The sequence below is a fragment of the Cyprinus carpio genome, chromosome B13 (assembly GCF_018340385.1).
Source record: "Cyprinus carpio isolate SPL01 chromosome B13, ASM1834038v1, whole genome shotgun sequence".
NCBI classification, from domain to species: domain Eukaryota; kingdom Metazoa; phylum Chordata; class Actinopteri; order Cypriniformes; family Cyprinidae; genus Cyprinus; species Cyprinus carpio.
The window spans coordinates 24022705-24045554 of record NC_056609.1 but is presented as its reverse complement, the minus strand read 5'-3'; the positions used below and the strand labels follow the sequence as shown (position 1 = coordinate 24045554).

The window sequence follows — 22850 nt, the reverse complement described above, 5'->3', positions numbered from 1 at the left end:
ACGGTCTAGACTCAAAGTCGCACCTCTAGAGAGCTCATCGATATAGTTGAACCGGTTTCGCTTCGAGACAGTCCTCCGCTCTCCTCCATTTCCGCCAGGAAGTTCTTCACAGCTGTGCGTGGCTCAAAGGGCAAGTTGTGCATGTGTTCTGCCTGGACAGAGTACTGCTGTTCCATTCCCATGTGCTCCATCCCAGAGGGCCCGAGGTTAAACTCTGCGCCCATCTTGTAATGCATCAACCTGTCGTGTGACAGAGAGTCCATGGTCATGCTCATCTTGCTGTCCTCCTTCAGCAGGGTGGGAACGCTGCTGGACCCGGCCCCCGACACCACCGCCGCGGAACTGCGAGGCAGGACGATGTAGTCCGTTTCCATCTGCCCCGGCTGGGGGTGGCCGCTCAGGTCATGGGCGCTTAGCTCCTGCTCGCTCTGCCTGGTGGCGTCATCTGTACACAGGTATACGGTTCGCCGCATGTCTGCCGTGCTGTCCAAACACTGCTCTCCCAGATCGCCCATGCCCATGGACATATGAAGTCCTGAGGGCTGCTGGATGATCACTTTAGACATGATGTTGCCAGGCAACGTGGAGTAATTGAGCCCCTCAGGACCTTTCTCTTCCTCCTCATCACTGAGAGAGATGCGGGAGAGGGTGCCGGTGATGGTGGCTGCTCGGCAGGAGCCCATGTCTTTGTGGCTAGCTACAGGTAGGAAGGAACATCATTAGTCAAAGTGTGTGATGCAAAAATGTATGCAATGAATTAAATGTTGATTTAGAACTGAAAATAACCGATTAAAAGCAACAAGCAATGTAGCCAATCAGAGCATTGAGCAACTTAACCATCAGAAGTTAAACATTTCATAACAGACCGGTGTTAATACTAACATATGCAACAATAACAGCCCAGGTGAAAGATTATGTTGACCCTGCACCCCCAAAACAAGTTTAACAGTTTAACATAAAAAGCTACAATTCTAGTGGCAAATATCTCGAAAACGACACACTCAAGCAGATTCCAAAAAAATAATAATTCATCCTGGTTGGAGCATGTGTCATATGGGCCAAATTGTTTAATCAGCAAGAACCTAATTCACTTTGATTCAGTCATATTTTAAGAAAGTTCAAATTAGGGCCTCTGGTAAAAATAAGTTTTGATCTACAACCAACTTTTTAGGTTTTCTTAAAAATTGAAGATCAACAGGTTAACTATCAAGTCTTCTTTGGTTGACCAGTTCATCACAGAGATGCTGTTGTTTTGATCTAGTCTGAATATGTCACTTCTTTGGTTTTGTTAAAAATGATGGGTTGAAGATGAACAGGTTAACTATCGAGACGTATTTGGTTGACCAGTTCATCACAGAGAAGCTGTCTGAACAACTTCACCACCTTGTTCAACAGCACTAACCATCTAAGCAAATCTTTTCGCAAAAGTCTATCTATACACAAGCCTTACAATATCTTCTGTTATAGAAACATGTCCATATTTGGACTGGATTGATTCAGTTCACCTGAAAGAGCCACACACATCTCTAGATGCAATGACAGAAGATGCATCAGCACTGTGAGAACAGCCTGTCCTCTGCATCTCCACAAATCCATAAGGGAATTACTGCCACTGTTCATAACACAGCAACAAGGAGACCAGAGGACAACAACGGCTGGTTAAAAATCCTCCAGCTCTGATGGTAGTCCAAACTAATGCATCACACAACATGGTGTCTGAAGAGCGCAGCAGAATACTGATAGAAGAACACAGAAAGGGCTTTAGGCTCAAGACAAGGACTTTCAGGGTGAATCTCATAAAATCTGTCAAGAACCTGGTCATATTATGCCCCAAAATCAAATAAATATATATAAGAATAATATACATATAAGAAATTCTTTACATTTGTTGTTTAGGACCATTACAATTGTTGTAATTAAGAACACCTGCCTCCCAACTTTTATTTTTATAATGCAAAAAAAGTAATTAAATAAATAAATACATTTAAATTGATATGTAAATGTGTTGAAGTGTCTTTATTTATTTTTTTTGCGTAAAAAGTAATGCAATACAGTATATACATATTTTTTTTGAAGAAATTATTATGGTCCTATTATGGACCATCATATTTTAAAATAAAAAATATCAAATTGTTCTAAAATAATTACTTAGTTATTTTTTGTTAATTAGATTTTGGGGTAAAATATGACCTGTTTTTCCTGAGTTTTACTTTTCTGCTTTTTGGAAGTTAGAAGTAAACCTTGGATTAAAGTTTTACTATGCCGTCCTAATGAAGGACACACAATGTGACACAATATCACCTTCTGAGCCGATCTTAATCCATTTTTAATGAAGAACACTAGAGTCACAGAGCTGTTATATTACACTCATTTTCAAAACAAAAACAAAAGGGTTAGCTAATTGTGTTACTTGCTGCATTTCAGGTTTACAGCATAGGCTAATTATCTGATTTACTATGCCCTTGTTAGTCAGCTAGTTTTTACAGACTTTATGTAACGTGTCATAAGTGCAGATACACAAAAACAAACATTCAAATAACTGCCATGACATCTCATTATGCAGTTAAAGTAATTTAGTGGCTCATATCGATGTCTAAATGAGCTCTGGCTGCGATAAGTGACAAAATTTGCTCAGTTGCTTTGTTTCTATTTATGTGGCGTCACACTGTGTAGCCCCACCCACAATGAAATCTCATTGGTCTAAATCCCACACATAACCAGCTAATAGACTGTGTTGCATCATGCAACATTTTCACCTTCAGACAGACAAACAAATGCAGTCAGTGCTTTCAGGAAATGTGAGACGAGTCACCATGCTGTCTAGGGGCATAGCGATGCTACATACAAACTGAAAAATGGCTGTAATGAAGACTTCATGCTGTTCTGAACTTTGTTGGCTGGATGTCAGAAGAATGGCATTTTTTAAACAACTTTTCAGTATAACAATAAAACAATTCTGTCTAGACGTTGAAACAAAAATCTTGTTTTGAACCAATTTCAAGGGACTAAAAAGCTTCACTGTTCTTCAACCATTTACTTTGGGGAGACAATTAAAAAACTCATGGATTTAGGTTTATCCATATGGCAGCTAGATAAAGGGTAAATGAAAGATAAAAGAGAATAACATATGTGGAATAAAATAATTATGACTAATTCTGATTTGATATGTACCATATCAATATATGGATGGCTTCTAAAACATAAACCTTTTTTGTACTTCAGAGACACACGTTTTACTTCTTGAATATTTAAAGACTGCTCCGAACTGAAATTACCAGTTAAATGTGCTTAATAAGTTTAACAGCATTTAATATATTTTAATTAGTTTGATATATTAATAATACAACGAAAGTAATATATAAAGTCTATGAATTTAATAAACCTAAATTTTAACAAAGGTGTTGTATGTATTAGTATCTATCCCGTATGATGACTAGCCTGGTGCCACTGGGATTCCGGGATTCTAATGTGCAACCCGAACATTTATTCTCTTGGGCCGTTTTGGCCCAGGAGAGGAGAAGTAATTAGGAAACACATTAATAGTGCACCATCTGTTTCTTACCTGATCGGCATGCGATGTCCACGTCTTTCTCAAAATCCGTCTGTGGAAAAAGAAGAAAAGAAAAGCAGACAAAGTGAAATTTAGACATGCAAGAGGAGTTCAATTTAGACAGCTTTTGACAGTTGCAAAAAAAAAAAAAAAAAAAAAAAAAAGCATAGTCTAATCGACTATGTAGAATCAGAATAATACATCAATTATATAATACAGTCTAACATATCTATGCCGCCATGGGATTCTTCTCAAATTGTATGCTTTTGCTGGCTTGTGTCTGCAGTCTAACCACGTCCCACAGAGAAAACAGTCATCTGTTGAAACCGCTTATAAATAGAATCAGATTATTCAGGTATGACAATAGAGGAGCCATCAACAGCGGTGAATCAAAGACAGTCTGCACATTGGAGGCCTCATTATAGTGAAATGCTTCTAGTAAAGAAACTTTAAATCAAAAAACAAATGAGAACTGTGATCATTATGTGCCAGTGGTTCTGCGCGGGTCACACATCTCCGGAACCATTTTAACAGCAATGACTCCCTCAAGCCAGTGAAGGATGAGAGAGGCCGGTGTGAAATACGACAAATGTGTTCCATCTGAGAAAGGCAAAGGCCAGAGGAAAGCCAAAGGACATGGATGAAAGATTTGCTGATATTAATTAAGCGAAGACATATCTGCATATCCTGTCATAACTGTATAAGCAATAACACTGTATAACAAAGACTCATACTAGAGAAAATCATTTCATATAGATCAAGAGGACTGTGAGAGATGCCTCTGATAGCACAGATGACAGATGCAAATGATTTCTTTGCTAATTTATAAGAAGAGAATATTCCTGCTGAGTTTGTGACTCTACAATGTAAGAATACTGAAGTCCCAGGAGGCGAGTGTCTTACCATGATCTGTGCATGCCCGTTGGGAAATGTACCAGTCGCGTCTGCACTGATGGGGTCTTGACAGTTTCTCAGACGACATCTGAAGGCATCCTGAACCTGTGAACCAAGATTTTAGTCACTCAGCACTAACATATGCTATAGTAAATACACTTCAGTAGAGCACATTGCTTCAGAATTTGAAAGTTTGGGGTTGAACTGTTTTTTTTTTTTTTTTTAAACATAAATACAGTAAAAACAGGAATATTTTGTAGAATTTAAAATGACTGTTTTGTATCCTACTATATTTTAAATGCTAATTATTTTTGTGATGGCAATGCTGAATTTTCAGCATAATTACTCCAGTCTTCAGCATCACACGATCCTTCAGAAGTCATTCTAATGTGCTGATTTGCTGCTCAAGAAACATTTCTGATTGCTGTCATTGTTGAAAACTATGTCAATGTTATGCTGCCTAATATTTTTGTGAAAACCGTGCATACATTTTTTGAGGATTCTTTGATGAATAGCATTGAAACAGCATTTATTTGAAGTAGAAATACTTTTTAACATTATAAATGCCTTCACTGTCACTTTTGATCAGTTTAATGCATCTTTGCTGAATAAAGTATTCAGTCAACCTCTATCCAAAAAAAGTGTATAAAAATGAATACGTCTGCCAAATAAACAAATGTAGCAACAAATGGCTTTTATCCTTCATGCTCATTGAAATTGCCAGATTGTTTCCTGTAGGGGGTAAAAGAAGGACATCCAACTATTTAAAGGCAACATTCGCAACCCACTTCTGTGAAGCAAGATGTCAAACTAGGAAAAAACATGTAGGGATTTGAATTTATTCATCAGGATTTAATTGGCTGTTACGTACCAGAATGGGTACGAGTGGATGTGATCTCTAAATGACAGATTTAAAAAAATAAGAGGGCTTGCTGATGTCAGTCCAATAGGAAAGTTATTTTAGAGGAAGAGGGATCATCAGAGATCAAGAGGGATTCATTTGGGGATCAGTCAGGCAGATTTTTAGGGTAAGTTTGGCTTGATTGGCTCTTCTGAAAGTTGTTTTCTTTAAATGTACAGATGCATCTCAGTAAATTAAAATGTCGTGGAAAAGTTCATTTATTTCAGTAATTCAACTCAAATTGTGAAACTCGTGTATTAAATAAATTCAATGCACACAGACTGAAGTTGTTTAAGTCTTTGCTCCTTTTAATTGTGATGATTGGTGGGTTTTTTAACAAAAACCCACCAATTCACTATCTCAACAAATTAGAATACTTCATAAGACCAATAAAAATAATTAAAAAATAATAATTTTTAGTGAATTGTGGGCCTTCTGGAAAGTATGTTCATTTACTGTACATGTACTCAATACTTGGTAGGGGCTCCTTTTGCTTTAATTACTGCCTCAGTTCGGCGTGGCATGGAGGTGATCAGTTTGTGGCACTGCTGAGGTGGTATGGAAGCCCAGGTTTCTTTGACAGTGCCTCTGACATTGTCTGTGGTTCAGGAGTGGCTTAACAAGAGGAATATGACAACTGTAGCCAAATTCCTTGACACATCTGTGTGTGGTGGCTCTTGATGCCTTGACCCCAGCCTCAGTCCATAACTTGTGAAGTTCACACAAATTCTTGAATCGATTTTGCTTGACAATCCTCTTAAGGCTGCGGTTCTCTCGGTTGGTTGTGCATCTTTTTCTTCCACACTTTTTCTTTCCACTCAACTTTCTGTTAACATGCTTGGATACAGCACTCTGTGAACAACCAGCTTCTTTGGCAATGAATGTTTGTGGCATACCCCCATTGTGAAGGGTGTCAATGATTGTCTTGTGGACTACTGTCAGATCAGCAGTCTTCCTCATGATTGTGTAGCTTAGTGAACCAAACTGAGAGACCATTTTGAAGGCTTAGGAAACCTTTGCAAGTGTTTTGAGTTGATTAGCTGATTGGCATGTCACCATATTCTAATTTGTTGTGAATTGGTTTGTTAAATCATCACAATTAAAAGAACCAAAGACTTAAAAAAAACCAAACACTTAAACTAATTCAATCTATTTAACAAAAAATTTATTTAATAAACAATTTTCATAATTTGAGTTGAATCACTGAAATAAATGAACTTTTCCACAACATTCTAATTTATTGAGATGCAACTGTATAGTCAAAAATACCTTCTTTTGAGTTTCACAGAAGCAGGAAAGTCATTTGGAATGGCATGATGGTGAGGAAGTGATGACAGAATATACATATTTTCCCCTTTATTTAAGTAAAACTGGACAAGGAGTGAAATAAACAGAGCTCTGAAAAAAATTAAAGACAGTCTGCTGAAATGCTGAAGGAAAAGAGGAAAAGTAAGGGATTACAATGTTTCCAGCCCTACCTCTCTTCTGAGGATACAGTGGACCATGACTATAACAAAGCCTTGCAGGGAGTCAAAGACTGCAAAGAGGATCTGGAATAAAATTGAGCGTTTGTCCGTCATGGCCAGCACCGCAGACATCCAGGTGAGAGCTAATAGAGGAAGGACAACACAGGAACTCCACAGGGAGGCCCTGAGACAGAGAGAGAGAGATGGTGGACTGAACAACAAAAGAGATGGATTTTTGTTCTTGGTCGCAAAAGTTTTTTTACTTATTAATTTTCTCCAAAGGGTTTTATAAAAAAAAAAAAAAAAAAAAAAAAAAAAAACACACACTTTAATGAAAAGCTCTAAGCCTTGAACAAACCAACTAGCTCTGAGTCATAACATTAGTCTTTGATTTGAATAACAAGAAAGTAAATGAAAATCTGAAAAAGACAATTAAATTAACTTATGAGGGAATGAATTACTCATTCCATAAATCATTATGAATGACTCCTGACTTGTCATTGACAACAATTATAAAAAACAATATGGTTGTTTGATTATTTTTATTATTATTATTATTATTATTATTATTACTACTACTACTATATACAATTGCAAAAAATTAAATAAAATATTCAAATATATTAGTTATTGACTACAGGTATAAAATACAACATTTATTATTATTTTTTACTACTACTACTAGTTATGGAAACCCGTTTGCGCCACCAATAAAACAAGGTAATTGTGACTTTTTATCTCACAATTCTGACTTTTTTTCTCACAACTGAAGTTCAGAATTGCGAGATAATTCTGAGAAAAAAAGTCAGAATTGCGAGTTTATATCAGTTATAAAGTCAGAATTTCGAGATATTGCGAGTTTATATCACAAATTCTGAGAAAAAAAGTCAGAATTGCGAGTTTATATCACAATTCTAAAAAAAGTCAGAATTGCATGTTTATGTCACACAATTCTGAGAAAAAAAGTCAGAATTGCGAGTTTATATCACACGATTCTGAGAAAAAAACTCAGAATTGCGAGTTTATATCACACGATTCTGAGAAAAAAAGTCAGAATTGCGAGTTTATATCACACAATTTTGAAAAAACAAAAAGTCAGAATTGTGAGATAAAAAGTCGCAAGTACCTTGTTTTATTTTTGATTTAGTGGCAGAAACAGGCTTCCATAACTACTACTATATTTTTTTTTTTACAATAATAAAATATATAAAATAATAAAACAGACTAGTCTTTGACTACAAGTATTAAATACAGTGTTTATTATTATCCTGAAATTATTATTTCAACAATAATACTAATAATAAAATCAATAATCAACCAAAAATCTATCATGGAGTACAGGTATAAAATATAATGTTTATTATTAATATTATTAAATTTTATTGCAAATTTAATAATTTTGTTTATTATTATTACTACTACAGGTATAAAATATGTTTATTATTCATTATTAATATTATATTTTATTGCAATTATAATTAAAATGTTTATTATTGTTATGAATACTACTACTACTACATTTTTGCAATAGTAAAATATATAAATAATCATATATACTAGTCACAGAATACTGAAAATATGTTCATTGTTTTTATATTTTATTGCAATAATAAAAATAATAACAAACATACTATGTGAATATTTTAGATGCTAGTTTGAGATTTTTAGGAAGGCTACAATGCTTATATGTTAAAAACAAAATAACTTGCGACATTGCTTAATTTCAGATCTCATCTTCAAGAAAGGAATTTATGCTATTGTAAAATATCTCTTTCAGTATGGAGAAGATGATGGGGATTTTTACTTTACAGAAGTCTACTGTTGAGCTCTGTAGAACAGATATGATGAAGAGGAGATAGATGTAATTTGTTTGCAAGTTTCATTCCAGATGAAAGCATGCACATGCCCAAATTGTCCTAAATTGCCATCACCACATAAATGAGTCCAGGAGCACACAACAACCAATGCATTGTTCCAATAGAGTGTGTCGACATACAGACAAAGAACAAGAGCCAGCTGTTCATTTAACACCTCCACAAATCTCCTTCCCCGAGGCAAGGGGAAGGACACACACACATAAAATCACACGCACACTCCTGCATGCAGCTTAATCAGCATAATCGATTTGCTGATGCATCGGTGGGCACTTACATGGCGTTGCTGGCCGTTGTTGCTGATAAAGCAGTAGTTGAGACGACGCCACATTTGGCACATTTTAAAGTTAATCCTGTATGGGGCTCGCTCATCTGCCTGCAGAACAACACAAAGGGAATGTATTTACGTGGTGGTCTGACTGTACCAAAGCAGAATGTTTTGGATGTTTCTCTGGGAGATACAGCCCTTTGTGGACTTCATCAAATATGAAGTGTGTCATTTCTGCACATTTAGTACCACCTGAACTGTAATCAGTTTGTTTGGGCAGCTGGACTGGGCTGGAAATCTCTCTACTGGCTCAACTAATGGTGTAAATTTGAGGCAAGGCTACCTGTTTCTGCAGTTTTGTCATACTCAGATGACACTTTAACTCTGTTCCCAAACATAATGAGGTCCACAGCCTACTGTCAACATAGGCAACAATCTTTTAAAGCAGTTTAGTGTGAAGTTTGTTGTTAGGATGATGCTAGGAAAACAACACAGTACTCTAATAAGCATAAAACATATGTAGCACACACAAATATTGGGCAAAGTTTTATTAGGTTATGGTGAACAGGTTTTTATTAACAAAACATCTTGGATTTTTGTGTGAAGTAATACTACAGTTCAAAAGTGTGGGATCTGTAAAGTTTTAAATGTTTTTTTGAAAAGCTCACCAAGGCTTAATTTATTTGATCAAAAATGTTAAAACAGCAATACTGTGAAATATTATTCACTGTAATATGAGAAATATATAACAATGTTTTCTATTTTAATATATTGTGAAATGTAATTTATTATTGGAATGGGAAATTTTCAGTGAGCCTTATTGCAGTTGAAAACAGTTAAAGTGTGATTTTTTTTCATGATTCTTTGATGATTAGAAAGTACAACAGAACAGCATTTATTTGAAACAGAAATCTTTTCGTTAAATTCTACATGTAATTGCTGTCACTTTTGATACATATTATGCATCCTTGCTGAACAAATGTATTCATTTAAAGGTATTCCAACCATCCCAAGATCCCAAACTTTTGAATGGTAGTGTAGGTTTCTTCTTTTCATTGCGTAATTTCTTCACCTTAGCTATCTTGCTAACTGACAGGATGAAAGAAGTCATCAAAAATTTATTGCAAGCTGTCCAAATTGTCAACAAGACACATTACCATCTGATTTGCTAAAAGACATTCTAGGATTAAAGTATCAGCCAACTAACTTCTAATTTCTAAGAAAAAGGTTTCCTTCTTGACAGCAAATGATACCAGAGGCAGTAGATAACAGAACAAGCAGAACATATTTACATTTTTAGTAAATTATCAGGACACCAAAGCATTTTGTGAACCCAAGATATATTTCAGAACAGAATTTATGAGTTTGACGTTTTTCATATCTATGTGTTTGTGTAATTTAGCTGATTGGCACTTACCCTGCTCTGTGTTTTAGTTTCTTATCCAGGATCCCATCTCTCGAAACCAGTTTATTAAACACTAGAATACCAATCACCATGTTAACCTGTAACCACACACACAGTAACACAGTCAGGGCCTGATCTCATCAAACTGCAGTAAATTAACAACACAGCTCAAGCACTGTCCACAGTAATGATTAAAAGTAAAACCTTCTTTGAACATAAAAAAAAAAAAAAATGTTCAATTGCTTTCCAAAGCACTTGAGAATTTTACAACTACCTTCAATCTAGACTTTAAAGATGCAACCATATAGAACTAAATGTACTGTTTTGTATTGTGTAGATGCATAGTAGTGTGAATCTGTGTCACCATTACATCTTAATTCAGTCTAGAGACAAACTGCTTCATGATGAATATAAATAACGGGGGTCACAATCTTTAAACCATACCACGATGGAGTGAGGCAGTTTTCTATTACAATGTTGTCATGGCAGACTAGTCCAGTAAATGACATAAAAGATAATAAAGGCACTGGTGTGTGTAGTTTAGACTGGTAAATGACTGTAAATAAACAAAGAGTAAAATTACCAGCACAACTGCAGCGGCAGGTCCCACAAATGCATAGAGAAGACCACCTTCCAGAGATAGCCAACAGCTGCAAACACAAAAAACCCAAATATCAGCAAATCTTGCATAAAATGTAACATCCGGCATCAACTTAATGGGGCATGGCAGTACACAGTCGTATCGTCCTTGAGTGTCTGGGGATCTGGAGCCATATGCCATGGTTCTACATGAGAGACTTTTAGTATGGAACAAGAACTCTTGAAAGATCTTAAAACACTGTTTATATCCAGGTAACCTCGGGAGAACTAGGTGGGACTGTTGCAGTCTCTAGGCTCTGACTCATAACTTCATGCTACTGTTTTAATTGAAAAGATCTTCATGTAGGGTCTCTTAAGTTTTCTGGGTAAACATGAGGAACATAGAAGAAAAAATAGGTTGTCTTACTACTGAGGTGTCCCGTATCCTTTTGCTTTTGTGAATCCCATTGAGATAGCGACCACCAAAGCAGGTAATCCTTCGAAAGAGACACAGGATTGATTAAAGGCCACATACTGGGTAATCCTTCAGGGCTGGAGACTTTCACGGCACATGTACAGTGGCATCAATAGTAGGTTAGGAATGAGAAGAAACTAATGCAAGTGGTGCTTATCCATGCAAAACCAGCCACTGCAGTGCTAAAGTGGGATTTTTTTTTTTTTGGTATTTTTTATTCCTTTGAAAAGTGATAAATGGCCGACATTAAAATTCTATATAATTTTGTATAGATAAAAGATATGTTTTTAAACGTTTTAATTTTATTTTAAAAATATAAAAAAGGGAATATAGCCATAACTGAATATTATAACTGTACTGTATGAAATTTATGTATTTTTGTTCTTTGCTAAAGATAAAATTTAACAGTGTTGATTTGTTTTACATATATGTTTTATTAATAACCTTACGCTTAAGCAACAGTATGTGCTGCTTGCCTTAACAAACACCACTGCAGGTCTTCAGAAGCACATCGGGTTTTCAAGAAATGATATAACTTATAAATCGTGTGTGACATGAGAACAGGTAAACAATCTAATAAGAATCCCTGAAGTTTTACACTAAACCCAGCATGCCATTGAAATGCAATTAGCACAACTGCTTTTGAACAGAGAGGCTGAAACAATCAAAAAAGACATGATCAAAAAAACAAAAACATACTATAAATAAAATATAACAACATCTATCTCAATATCATCTTTCTAATCCTCTCTCTCTATTTCTCTGTCTCTTATCTTTGCTAGTCTCGAGCAGGACTGCCATTATGAAAGGGCTCTTTCTGCTCCTGCCACTGTCCTGTGACCTGAATATTAACACCGTCCCTCTCTCGCTGGTGGCTCAATTTATTGATGCAATCAGCTTGTCTGAAGAACCAGCAAAGGCTTTTGCGGGCCCCCCTCCCTGTGCTGAGTCTAAACGAAACTCCTCCCCTCACCACCAAGCAGTTTCATCCTCGACCAGTCGGAAAGAACACTGCAGACTTCCTCCCTCAAAGGTAACATTAGTCTCCGGATGGATGAAAAAGAGTGAGTATCTGAGAAGGATTAATGAATTTGACCTGGAAACTGTCCATGATGATATGCTTGTTCCCTCACAGACACAAATTATGCCTGTAGATTTATAGTTCAGCTGAACAAACACAGCACAGTCTGCCAGATAGGGAGATTGACGTGCCTCTTGTGTTCCTATGACCTGAGTAGAGGTCATGAAATTAAAGAGACCAGCTGTTGGTTTTTTGATCCTTACCAGATGATTTAGATTAGTACTTGTACACTGAGACACTATTTATCTGAGACACCATTTAATTCTAAAGAAAAAGAGAAAACTAATTAGAGGTGATGAAATACATTGTTTACTTGTAAAGTTTTCAATAGACCATTGAATTAACCAAAAAGATATGACTGCATGGTTGTTTACTATATAAAGCATCCAGAGTATAAATATTAGAGGTATGCTGTCAAACGATTAATCACATCCATTAACGTAAATAATTGAAAAATATATACTGTATGTGTGTTATATATAATATGAAATATAAGAATATGTTGATTAATATAAATATATAAACAAAAAAAATTGAAAAATATATACTGTATGTGTGTGTATTTATATATACATAATAAATATACACAATACACACACACACATATATATAATGTAAACAAACACTTTTATTTTGGATGTGATTAATCATTTAACAGCACTATATATATATATACATACATACATACATACATACATATATATATATATATATATATATATATATATATATATATATATATATATATATATATATACACACACACACACACACACACACACACACACACATATATATATATATATATATATATATATATATATATATATATATATATATATATATATATATATATATATATATATATATATATATATATATCAAAACATATAATTTACATATTAATAGTAATCATACATTCTATTATATATATATATATATATATATATATATATATATATATATATATATATAGGAAATTTACCAAATATCTTCATGGAACATGATCTTTACTTAATATCCTAATGATTTTTGGCATAAAAGAAAAATCTGTAATTTTGACACATACAATGTATTTTTGGCTATTGCTACAAATACACCTGTGCTACTTAAAGGCACAATATGTAAGATTTTTTAATAAAATATCCAAAAATCACTAGAACAGTGTTATATATTTTGCTGACTTGCGTACTTACATTATCCCAAATGTGTCAAAGAATGTTTAAATCCAAAGAAATAATAAATTTTAACTAGTGACACGGACCGTGTCTATAGTGTCACTGTGTCGCCTGCCAATGACATCATTTGTTTTGTAGAAAACAATAACATATTAAAAAAAAATAAAAAAGTTATGCGTTTTAATAGACCAGTGACGACCGCACAGAGTAGTATTATAATATAACTTTCAAATGTATCTAGTATGATAAAACAGCACTCCCACCCCACACACACACATACGCACGACCGGAAGGAGCAGAAGCGGCCTCGTTTCGCTTCAACGGATTTCAGCCTCACTCTGCTTCAATCTTCTAATAAATCATTAGCTCATCCATGAACATGATTTCTGCCCAAGTCCCGTTGGATTGCATCGACTGTGGGGATGAAGACAACAACCCCCATGATTCCACACTCAGTCACGGTGTCATCAAACTACGCCTTTGCTTTGTTTGTTTGTTTTGAATATGCGCCCTCTAGGGACGAAAAATTACATATAGTGCCTTTAAGACTGGTTTTGTGGTCCAGGTTCACATAAAGAATTTTTACATTTTACTTATTCTAATAATATTACTATAAATAATATTATAATCATATATTTAATTATTATATAACATATACTTAACAGTTATATATAAAAAAATATTATTTAAATTAAATATAATTTGTATTTATTTTATTTTATTTTGTATATAATTGTATATAATTTTTGTGTTGTGTCATGCCAGAGGTAGACATTAATGAAGATATACTGTGGCTGCTGGCGTCCTTAATTTATTCTTTTTGTCTAGTCTATTCACTGCTTAGCAACCGTTGTTATAGCAATGGAATTACGGACTGATACAAAAGCAGGAGCAACAAGTTCATTTGATAGCAGACATCGCTTATGAATTCCACCACCATTAAGCTCTGAGATACTGAACACAAACCACTTATGATCGGCGTATAACCATATAAATCTAAAATGTGAGTCTTGTTTAAAACAACCGCTGTGCACTGATGCTCACAAGAAACATTCCATGGATACCAAAAATTTAATTAATCCACCATCAGTGTGTATCAGAATAGCCAAACTAATAAACGGTTCACATATCTGTCTTTGTCTATCTTCTTCTGTCTTGTCTTTTTCCTCCGCACACAGCAAAACACTGCAATGATGGAAAGAGAGAGCCTTGTTTGTTGCTAGGTAACTGGAGGGATGAGTGTTAGCTCTTCTGTAATCAATTTGATGTGTGCGTAAAGTGGACCTGTATAAGAAACCCCGGGGAGGTATGGAACATACAAAACGATATTCAAAAATTACCCACACACATCGTCCACATTTGAGAAGTAAATACCAGCTGCGGGATGATGATGGATTGAATGAAATAGAGACTGGGAGAAAGAAAGAGGGAGAGATGTAGAGATTGTTGTGGAGATCCAAGCACTTACCCCATCCCAGACAGAGGAAGCGTTTCCGGATGAGCCTGGTCCGAACTTTCCCCGTCACGGCCATATAGGACTGCCAAGCTTCTGTCAAGACCCAGCAGAATGACGCCAGGAAAAAGAAGTGCAGAAAAGCAGTTGTCATCGTGCATATGCCCTGTCCATTTAACAGAGAGCGAGAGAGAGAGAAAGAAGAGAAAATGATAAAATGCTTCATTCAAGTTAAGTCTAAATGAGGGTTTTTGGACTGCCAAATTGAATTTCACATTGACTGAGCTAGAGTTTGAGTGAAAAGTACTCAGTTCACTAATTAAAATTCATTAAAGTTACAAGAAAGAAATGTGAAACTCACTGAAACCACCAAGACTGGAAACAAAATAATGGATCCCTCATTGCATCTACTCCCTTTGATTTTCATACAAGGTGTCATGAAAAGCTTGTGACTAAAAACAACAAAGTCGCAGACAGAGAACATGTTTTGCTCCAGGCTCGTCTAGACCATTGTTTAGGGCTGGGTGCTTTGATGGTATATACTCTGTTGTGCAAATGTGCTTGTATTGGTATGGATTTCAAATTTGACTTCATTTAGTTTTAAACATAAAAAGAAAATAATGGGGTCATCAAGATATTTTTAGAAAAAAATAAAAATTTAATTTAGCAAGAATGCATTAAATTGATCAATAGCTCAGCTGATCACAGTTACATTACTTGCAGCTGCATGCACATTGTGGTGGCAGAAAACACTGACTACAAGTGGAGGGAAACATGTAGAATCCATGGAATAAGATCAAAAATGTATTATTTTGCCTTTGGATATCAGAATCAGAATTTTTTTATAGAATACTGAAATTAAATTCAGATGTCTAAACAGACACACTAGGGATGAAACCTGCTACTTTTAAAGCTATTTCGGACTTTCAAACTTAACTGCACGTTTGTCAATTCTGAGATATTTAGCATGAAACACTATTTTAACCTATAAAAAAGCCAGAAGCGTGTTATAATAAAACATCAAACTAAAACTTGACCACTCCTATTTCGGACTTTCAAACTTAACTGCACGTTTGTCAATTCTGAGGAAAAAAAGCCAGAAGCGTGGGATATAAACACATGATTCTGATCCAAGGGCAAACAAGAGATTGACGAGCTGATTTTTTCAGAATCAGAATCAGAATTAGCTTTCTTTGCCAGGTGTGCACAATTATTTTTTTTTTTTTAAGGTGCTCCTGGTACATACATACATACATACATGCATACATACACATCTGACAAGAGAACAGAATAAAAATAAAATTAAATTAAAAAGTAAATAATAAATAAAGTGCATGAATCTGGAACAGTAGATTGATTGATTTATGTACAGATTTGTGCAATTTTACTCTATATAGAACTGTATAAATAAAGAGATATGCATATGTATTTACATAAAACTTGAGAAAGGCAATAATTTAAGATGTAGAATGATTTATGGAAATTAATTACAGAACACAGGTAATGATTCATATGTTAGCTGTTTAAGCTGGAGATGGGATGGGGGAAAAAACTGTTTTTATGCCTAGATGTTCTAGTCCGCAGAGATCTGTAGCATCTGCCTGAGGGGAGAAGTGCAAACAGGTCGTGTCCGGGGTGAGAGGGGTCTTTGATGATGTTACCTGCCCGTTTCTTCACTCTGGAGTTGTACAAGTCCTGCAGACTGGGCAGGTGCACACCAATGATCCTTTCTGCTGCCCTAACAGTCTGTTGCAGTCTTAAATCTGATTTGCTGGCTGACCCAAACCAGACAGTTATAGAAGAGCACAGAACCGACTAAATAGCCATCTGTGCCTGTGGCAGGTTGAATTTTTCAACTGACGAAGGAAGTACAACCTCTGCTGGGCCTTTTTCACAATGGAGTCAATGTGAATGTCCAGCTTCTCTCTGAGATGTGGTTGTGCCCAGGAACCTGAATGACTCCACTGCAGCCACAGTGATGTCCATGATGGTGAGTGGGGGGAGAGCAGGGGGGCTTCTCCTGAAGTCCATGATCATCTCTTTTTTTTCATTTCTTTAACCTTCTGTCTATAAGCAGACTCGTCACAGTCCTGGATGAGGCAGATGACTGTGGTGTCGTCCGGAAACTTCAGGAGCTTGACAGAGGGATCTTTAGAGGTGCAGTCATTTGTGTAGAGGGAGAAGAGCAGTGGGGAGAGAATGCAGCCCTGAGGAGCTCCAGTGCTGACGGTGCGGCTGTTGGATGTGAGTTTTCCCAGCCTCACTAGCTGCTGCCTGTCTGTCAGGAAGCTGGTGATCCACTGACAGATGGAGGTTGGTACAGAGAGCTGTGTGAGTTTATTCTGAAGGGTGTCCGGGATGATGGTGTTGAAAGCAGAGCTGAAGTCCACAAACAAGATCCTTGCATAAGTCCCTGGTTTGTCCAGATGTTGGAGGATGTAGTGCAATCCCATACTGACTGCATCATCCACAGACCTGTTTGCTCTTTAAGCAAACTGCAGGGGGTCCAGCAAGGGTCCAGTAATGTCCTTCAAGTAGCCCAGCACCAGTCTCTCGATTGACGTCATGACCACAGATGTTAAAGCAACAGGTCTGTAGTCATTAAGTCCTGTGATGTTTGGTTTCTTGGGTATAGGGATGATGGTGGAGCGTTTGAAGCGGGAGGGGACTTCACACAGCTCCAGGGATCTGTTGAAGATCAATGTGAAGATGGGTGATAGCTGGACAAAACAGGCTTTGAGGCAGGCTGGAAAGAGACCGTCTGGGCCTTTGGCTTTCCTTATCTTCTGCTGACTTTGCATACATCCTCTTCACAGAGCTTGAGTACAGGCTGAGAAACAATAGTGGGGTGGGAGGGGGAGGGTGTTGATGGCTGTGCTGTGAGATGGTCAGAGTGGGTGTGGGGTGTCAGACCAAGCTTTTGCTTTTCAAACCCGCAGTAGAACCTGTTCAGGTCTTCAGCCAGGTGTTGATTGGCCTCAGTGCTGGGGGATGGGGTCTTGTAGCTGGTGATGGCTTTCAGGCCATTCTACACTGATGTAGAGTCATTACTTGAAAGCTGTTGTTTAAGCTTTTCAGAGTAGTCTAACTTTGCGTCACTTTTATCTCCCTATTCATTGTGTATTTGGCCTGTTTGTACAAGTCTTTGTCCCCACTCTTGTAGGTGTCCTCTTTGGTCTGGCGAATCTGTTTGAGCTTTGCACTGAACCAAGGTTTGTCGTCCTAAATCCGCACTGTCGGAATTTAGCGAGCACGGTAGCGCACTTCCCTTGCTTGCGTCGCCTGGAATGCTTGTATAGGAATGCAGCTCCTCCGACTAAAATGTCCAGTAAAACATCTGAATGCTCAAATGTCGGCAGAAAGTTATTTGGTGTGCTATCTCTGATGTCCAGGAGTTCGTTCCTAGTAAAGCTGATTGGGAAAATATTGCTTAAGACAGGACAAACAAACAAAAAGAGTACAAGTACCAAGGACCAACAAACCATGGCTGCCATCTGCGCTGCCAACCGGAATATGAATTGTGAGATATAATCTCGGAATTGCGAGAAAAAAAAAGTCAGAATTTTGGAAATATAAATTGTAAACTACCTTTTTTTAATTCCATGGCTTCCATAGACTGCTACTATAAAACTGTCATTTTCTGCCACCAGATTGGCTCCAACCACAAAAAACATAATGAAAGTGAAAAAGTGAAAGTGACGTTGAAAGCATTGCTGTTTGCAAACACAGAAACTGGTCTATAGTGACAGTAAAGACTTTTCAAATGAAATATGTTTCAAATAAGAGTTGTTGTTTTGAACTATCTAATCATCAAAGTTTCCTGAAAAAAGCAACACGGTTTTCACAAAAACATTTAGCAGCACAACTGTTTTCAACATTGATAATGATAAGAAATGTTTCTTGACCAGCAAATCAGGATATTATTATGATTCCTGAAGGATCACGTGACGCTGAAGACTGGAGTAATGGCTTCTGAAAATTCGGACTTGCCATAACAGGAATAAATTACATTTTAAAACATATTAAATTGAAAAGAGTTATTTTAAATTGTAAATTTCACAATATTACTGGTTTTGCTGTATTTTACACCCAAAACTTTTCAATGGTAATCTATCTATCTATCTATTAGAGCCCGACCGATATATCGGCCGGCCGATATTATCGGCCGATATGAGCTAATTGCATTTAAATCGGCATCGGCGTTTATAACGGCCGATGAAACATGAGAAACAGAGTCTCATGCTTCACTCATGTTATGAGTGTTGCATAGTTTTGCCCACCAGAGGGAGCCCTGCAACTCCCCAGTTGACAACAGCGCCAGAAATCCACTACAGAAGAAAGCTATCAGCCGAGCCACAGAGATGTACTCTTTTGACGGTGAGTCTGTCGTTCGTCATGTGAAATGATTGTAGATTTAGTTCATACACTGTATATAAAAACAGTGTGGTAGTTCTAGCTAACGGTCCTATCATTATCACTTCTAAATATTCTGTAACATCACTTACAGCCGCTAATGCATTGCTATATTAGATTAGCCACAAAGCTAATACCATGTTTATCAGTGGAAGAGCGCGAACGTTAAATAAGAGGTCCAACTATAACGTTAGCGTTTTACTTATTCTAAATATATCTGCAGTGTTTCTACAGCGTGCCTCCGCGTAACTGTGGCAGGGGGTCGCGTGTAGTCAATGACTATAAGTTATGTACAGCGTGCCTCGAAAAAACAACAACTGTTACGTTATTCTAACGCTAACATTGCTTCCTTTTTAGCACTCCCCTTAAATGCTTGCTATTAACTTGTTTGAAGGTGGTTCTTCTCAAAATTGACAGCGGTGTGTTCATGACACTAACGTTAACCATTCAACTTCGAATTGATTCCGTAATCTTCCGGTAACAGTAGGCTAACTTTTACGTTCGCCAGCGCATGACGATGTTTTGATTCAGACTGCACAAAGAGAAGAGGAGAAGATATACGGGTCCGTTGTGAATGTGTCTGTGAGAGCAAATATAGTGTAGTTACAGTAACTACAGTAGGTGCGTCAGAAATGATTAAACTAGAGGAACATGTAAATAAATGTGAGCTGAACAAGCACTTTTTTTTCTTCTTTTTTACAGATCGTTTCAAAGCAGCTTTACAGACATAACAGAAAATGTTGTAATAATATAGTTAAATATAAGTATGTAAAAGGTAATACCGTATTGCTTGACAAATAAAAAAAAAAAAAAAACTATATAAATATATATATATATATATTTCTCTATATTTCTCATTTTTGCCTATGTAGGAGATCCCTGTTTATTATTATTAAAATTCTAATGATGACATGAGTAATGATACATGGTGATATTATTAATACACATGCTTATTCTTTCTCTGTCTCTCCTTTCGGCCCTACAGATGGCTGAAAAAGGGTGAACGCTGTAGCAGCAAAGTGTGGGACTCTTTGCTTCCGCTAATGCAGTGTTCTTTTGATCATTAAAAATATATACTTTTGATGTGCAATTGTTTTAGTCATTGAGACTGTAATCTAAGGCTTTTTTTTTAACATAATCCCTTCTGGAAAATGGTTTATACAGCCCACATACATAGAACAGGCATATATTTTGCTATTGAATGTTGTGTAAGTGTAGTTTATAGGAAATGGGTCTTAATATCCAGTTTATTTTCAAAATCAAAATATCGGCTTATAAATCGGCTCTTTTCGAGTTAATATCGGCATCGGCATCGGCCCCCCCCAAAAATCCATATCGGTCGGGCTCTACTATCTATCTATCTATCTATCTATCCTAAAACCGGGATACCTCTACAAAAACCATACAACTCTACCCAACCAACATCCCATGCTTATGATTCCAAATCTAGGAAATCTCACTGCAATTAGAACATATGTGCTCTGGACATTCTCAACACTTTGTCACCAACAGTGATCAGTCATAGAGATGCCTTCAGCACCAAAACCACAAAACATTACCATCTTTCTCACCAAATGACTATCTTCCTCACTGAATTTGGCAGTTGATGTGTTTCATGCAAATCCTTTAAGACCGGGATGATCAGAATGTGACAAAAACACCTCTCTCCTAAAACCGGGGTTCCCACCACATTTGGCAAACCAGTGTTCCATGAGACTTACAATCACATTTCCATATTTTAGAGAAGAGAAATAATTAAGAAAATCTCTACCATTTTGAAATTCCCTCCCATCCCTAAAGTCAAAGGGTGCTCATTGCTTGATTAGAAATGTTGTCAACTTGTCTCGAAATTTCCTAAAATCTGACTGGTTGATAGGAATGACCAACAATAATGTTGATGCAGGAACATATCTTTGGTAAAGCACATCAAGGGTGGTGTACCTGAAGACAAATCCACCCACCAGCTAGCCGCCGACAACTGAATCTGACAGAAGGAGAACCTGGATGCTCGAGGGATAGAAAAGTGTTGGGAGCATAGCCAACATGAGCCAGAGACAAGCTGGATGGGATGTAATGAAGACCCTGCTTCCACCTGCTCCCAGTCCACCTGATGCGGCCAGGACGAATGCTGTGAAAATGGATCAGCTGGCAGCATGCAATGGAACACCTGATGCTGATGAGCTCTCTCACGCTGCCATAAAACCACAATTCCTAAGTAAAGCAGCTTTCATGAGCTTTCGCACACAACGTCTGAGAGACTCAGTTTGAAGTTCACAGCCAGTGTGCGTCTAAGCCAGACGACCTCCTTGACCAATGTTCCCTTTTGCATTCGCTGTTACTTGACTTCTAGAATTAGAAGGACACCATGGCCTACATGTCTGTGGACAGTTTTTACTTTCACTGTTGCATCGGTTTACATAACACTACAAAAGGAAAAAAGTAAATTGCCAACACCACTCTCTATCATCTCAATCAGTAAATTTCTACAACTACTATAAATCTTTACAATGCATACAACTTTTGGGTCTTTTTGTGGTCATTTTTATTTATTACTATCGCTCTAAAGCTTGGAGCTAATAGGTTTTTTTTTTAATAAATGAATACTTTTGTTTGAAGACATTTGTTGCAAAAAAAATTTATTTCAAATTTTAAACAGTAAAACTGTGATAATTAAACACTGATAAAAATCAGAAATCAATATCATGTTTTCTGAAAGATTATGTGACAGTGAAGATGCTGAAAATTCAGCTTTTCCATCACAGCAATAAATTATATTTTAAAATAAATTAAAAAAGAAAGCAGCTATATTAAATTGTATTATTTCAGAATATTACTGCTTTTACTGTACTTTGTTATATAAATGCAACCTCAGCGAGTGTGTGCTTACTGCAAAGCTACAGCTCTTCTACAAAATTTTCATGCTTACATGAGCACTTAGCATTACTCCACTGCTTGGTGATACTTTAAACTAGAGGTAGATACTTTAAGACTCCTTCAACTGGATCTTAGCACCACATTTTCAGATGCATTAGCGTCAATGAAGAGCTAAATACATGCAGCAATACCAATGTTTTTTTTTTTTTTTTCTCATTTCTAGGTGTCGAATGTGTTTCGTTCTATTTCCTGCCTAATGCTAGCTGCTTAGCAAACAAGAAGGGAGGTGATGAGGCTCATGGCACATGCATGTCACCGCAGGACCTCACGGCCATATGGGCCAGTGCTAATTACTGATGAATAAACACTTATGCCACACAGAGCATAAATTAACTACTATAAATATAGTATCGATTGACACTCTTAACAAGTAGCTTGC

The 22850-nt window shown here is 36.6% G+C and overlaps 1 protein-coding gene across 4 annotated transcripts in view; it reads right to left on the bottom strand.

The window, feature by feature from the left end:
• The window catches only part of adgrb3 (adhesion G protein-coupled receptor B3), a 165096-nt gene that overhangs the window by 4743 nt on the left and 137503 nt on the right, over positions 1-22850 (bottom strand). For all 4 annotated transcript variants that reach the window (XM_042737387.1, XM_042737386.1, XM_042737388.1 and 1 more), the window contains 9 exons: positions 15140-15290; positions 11365-11434; positions 10942-11008; positions 10371-10456; positions 8963-9061; positions 6824-6995; positions 4454-4549; positions 3563-3602; positions 24-697 (listed from right to left, as the gene is read on the bottom strand). In XM_042737387.1, coding sequence (XP_042593321.1) covers positions 24-697; positions 3563-3602; positions 4454-4549; positions 6824-6995; positions 8963-9061; positions 10371-10456; positions 10942-11008; positions 11365-11434; positions 15140-15290 — 1455 coding nt within the window. The remainder of the gene's footprint in view (positions 1-23; positions 698-3562; positions 3603-4453; positions 4550-6823; positions 6996-8962; positions 9062-10370; positions 10457-10941; positions 11009-11364; positions 11435-15139; positions 15291-22850) is intronic.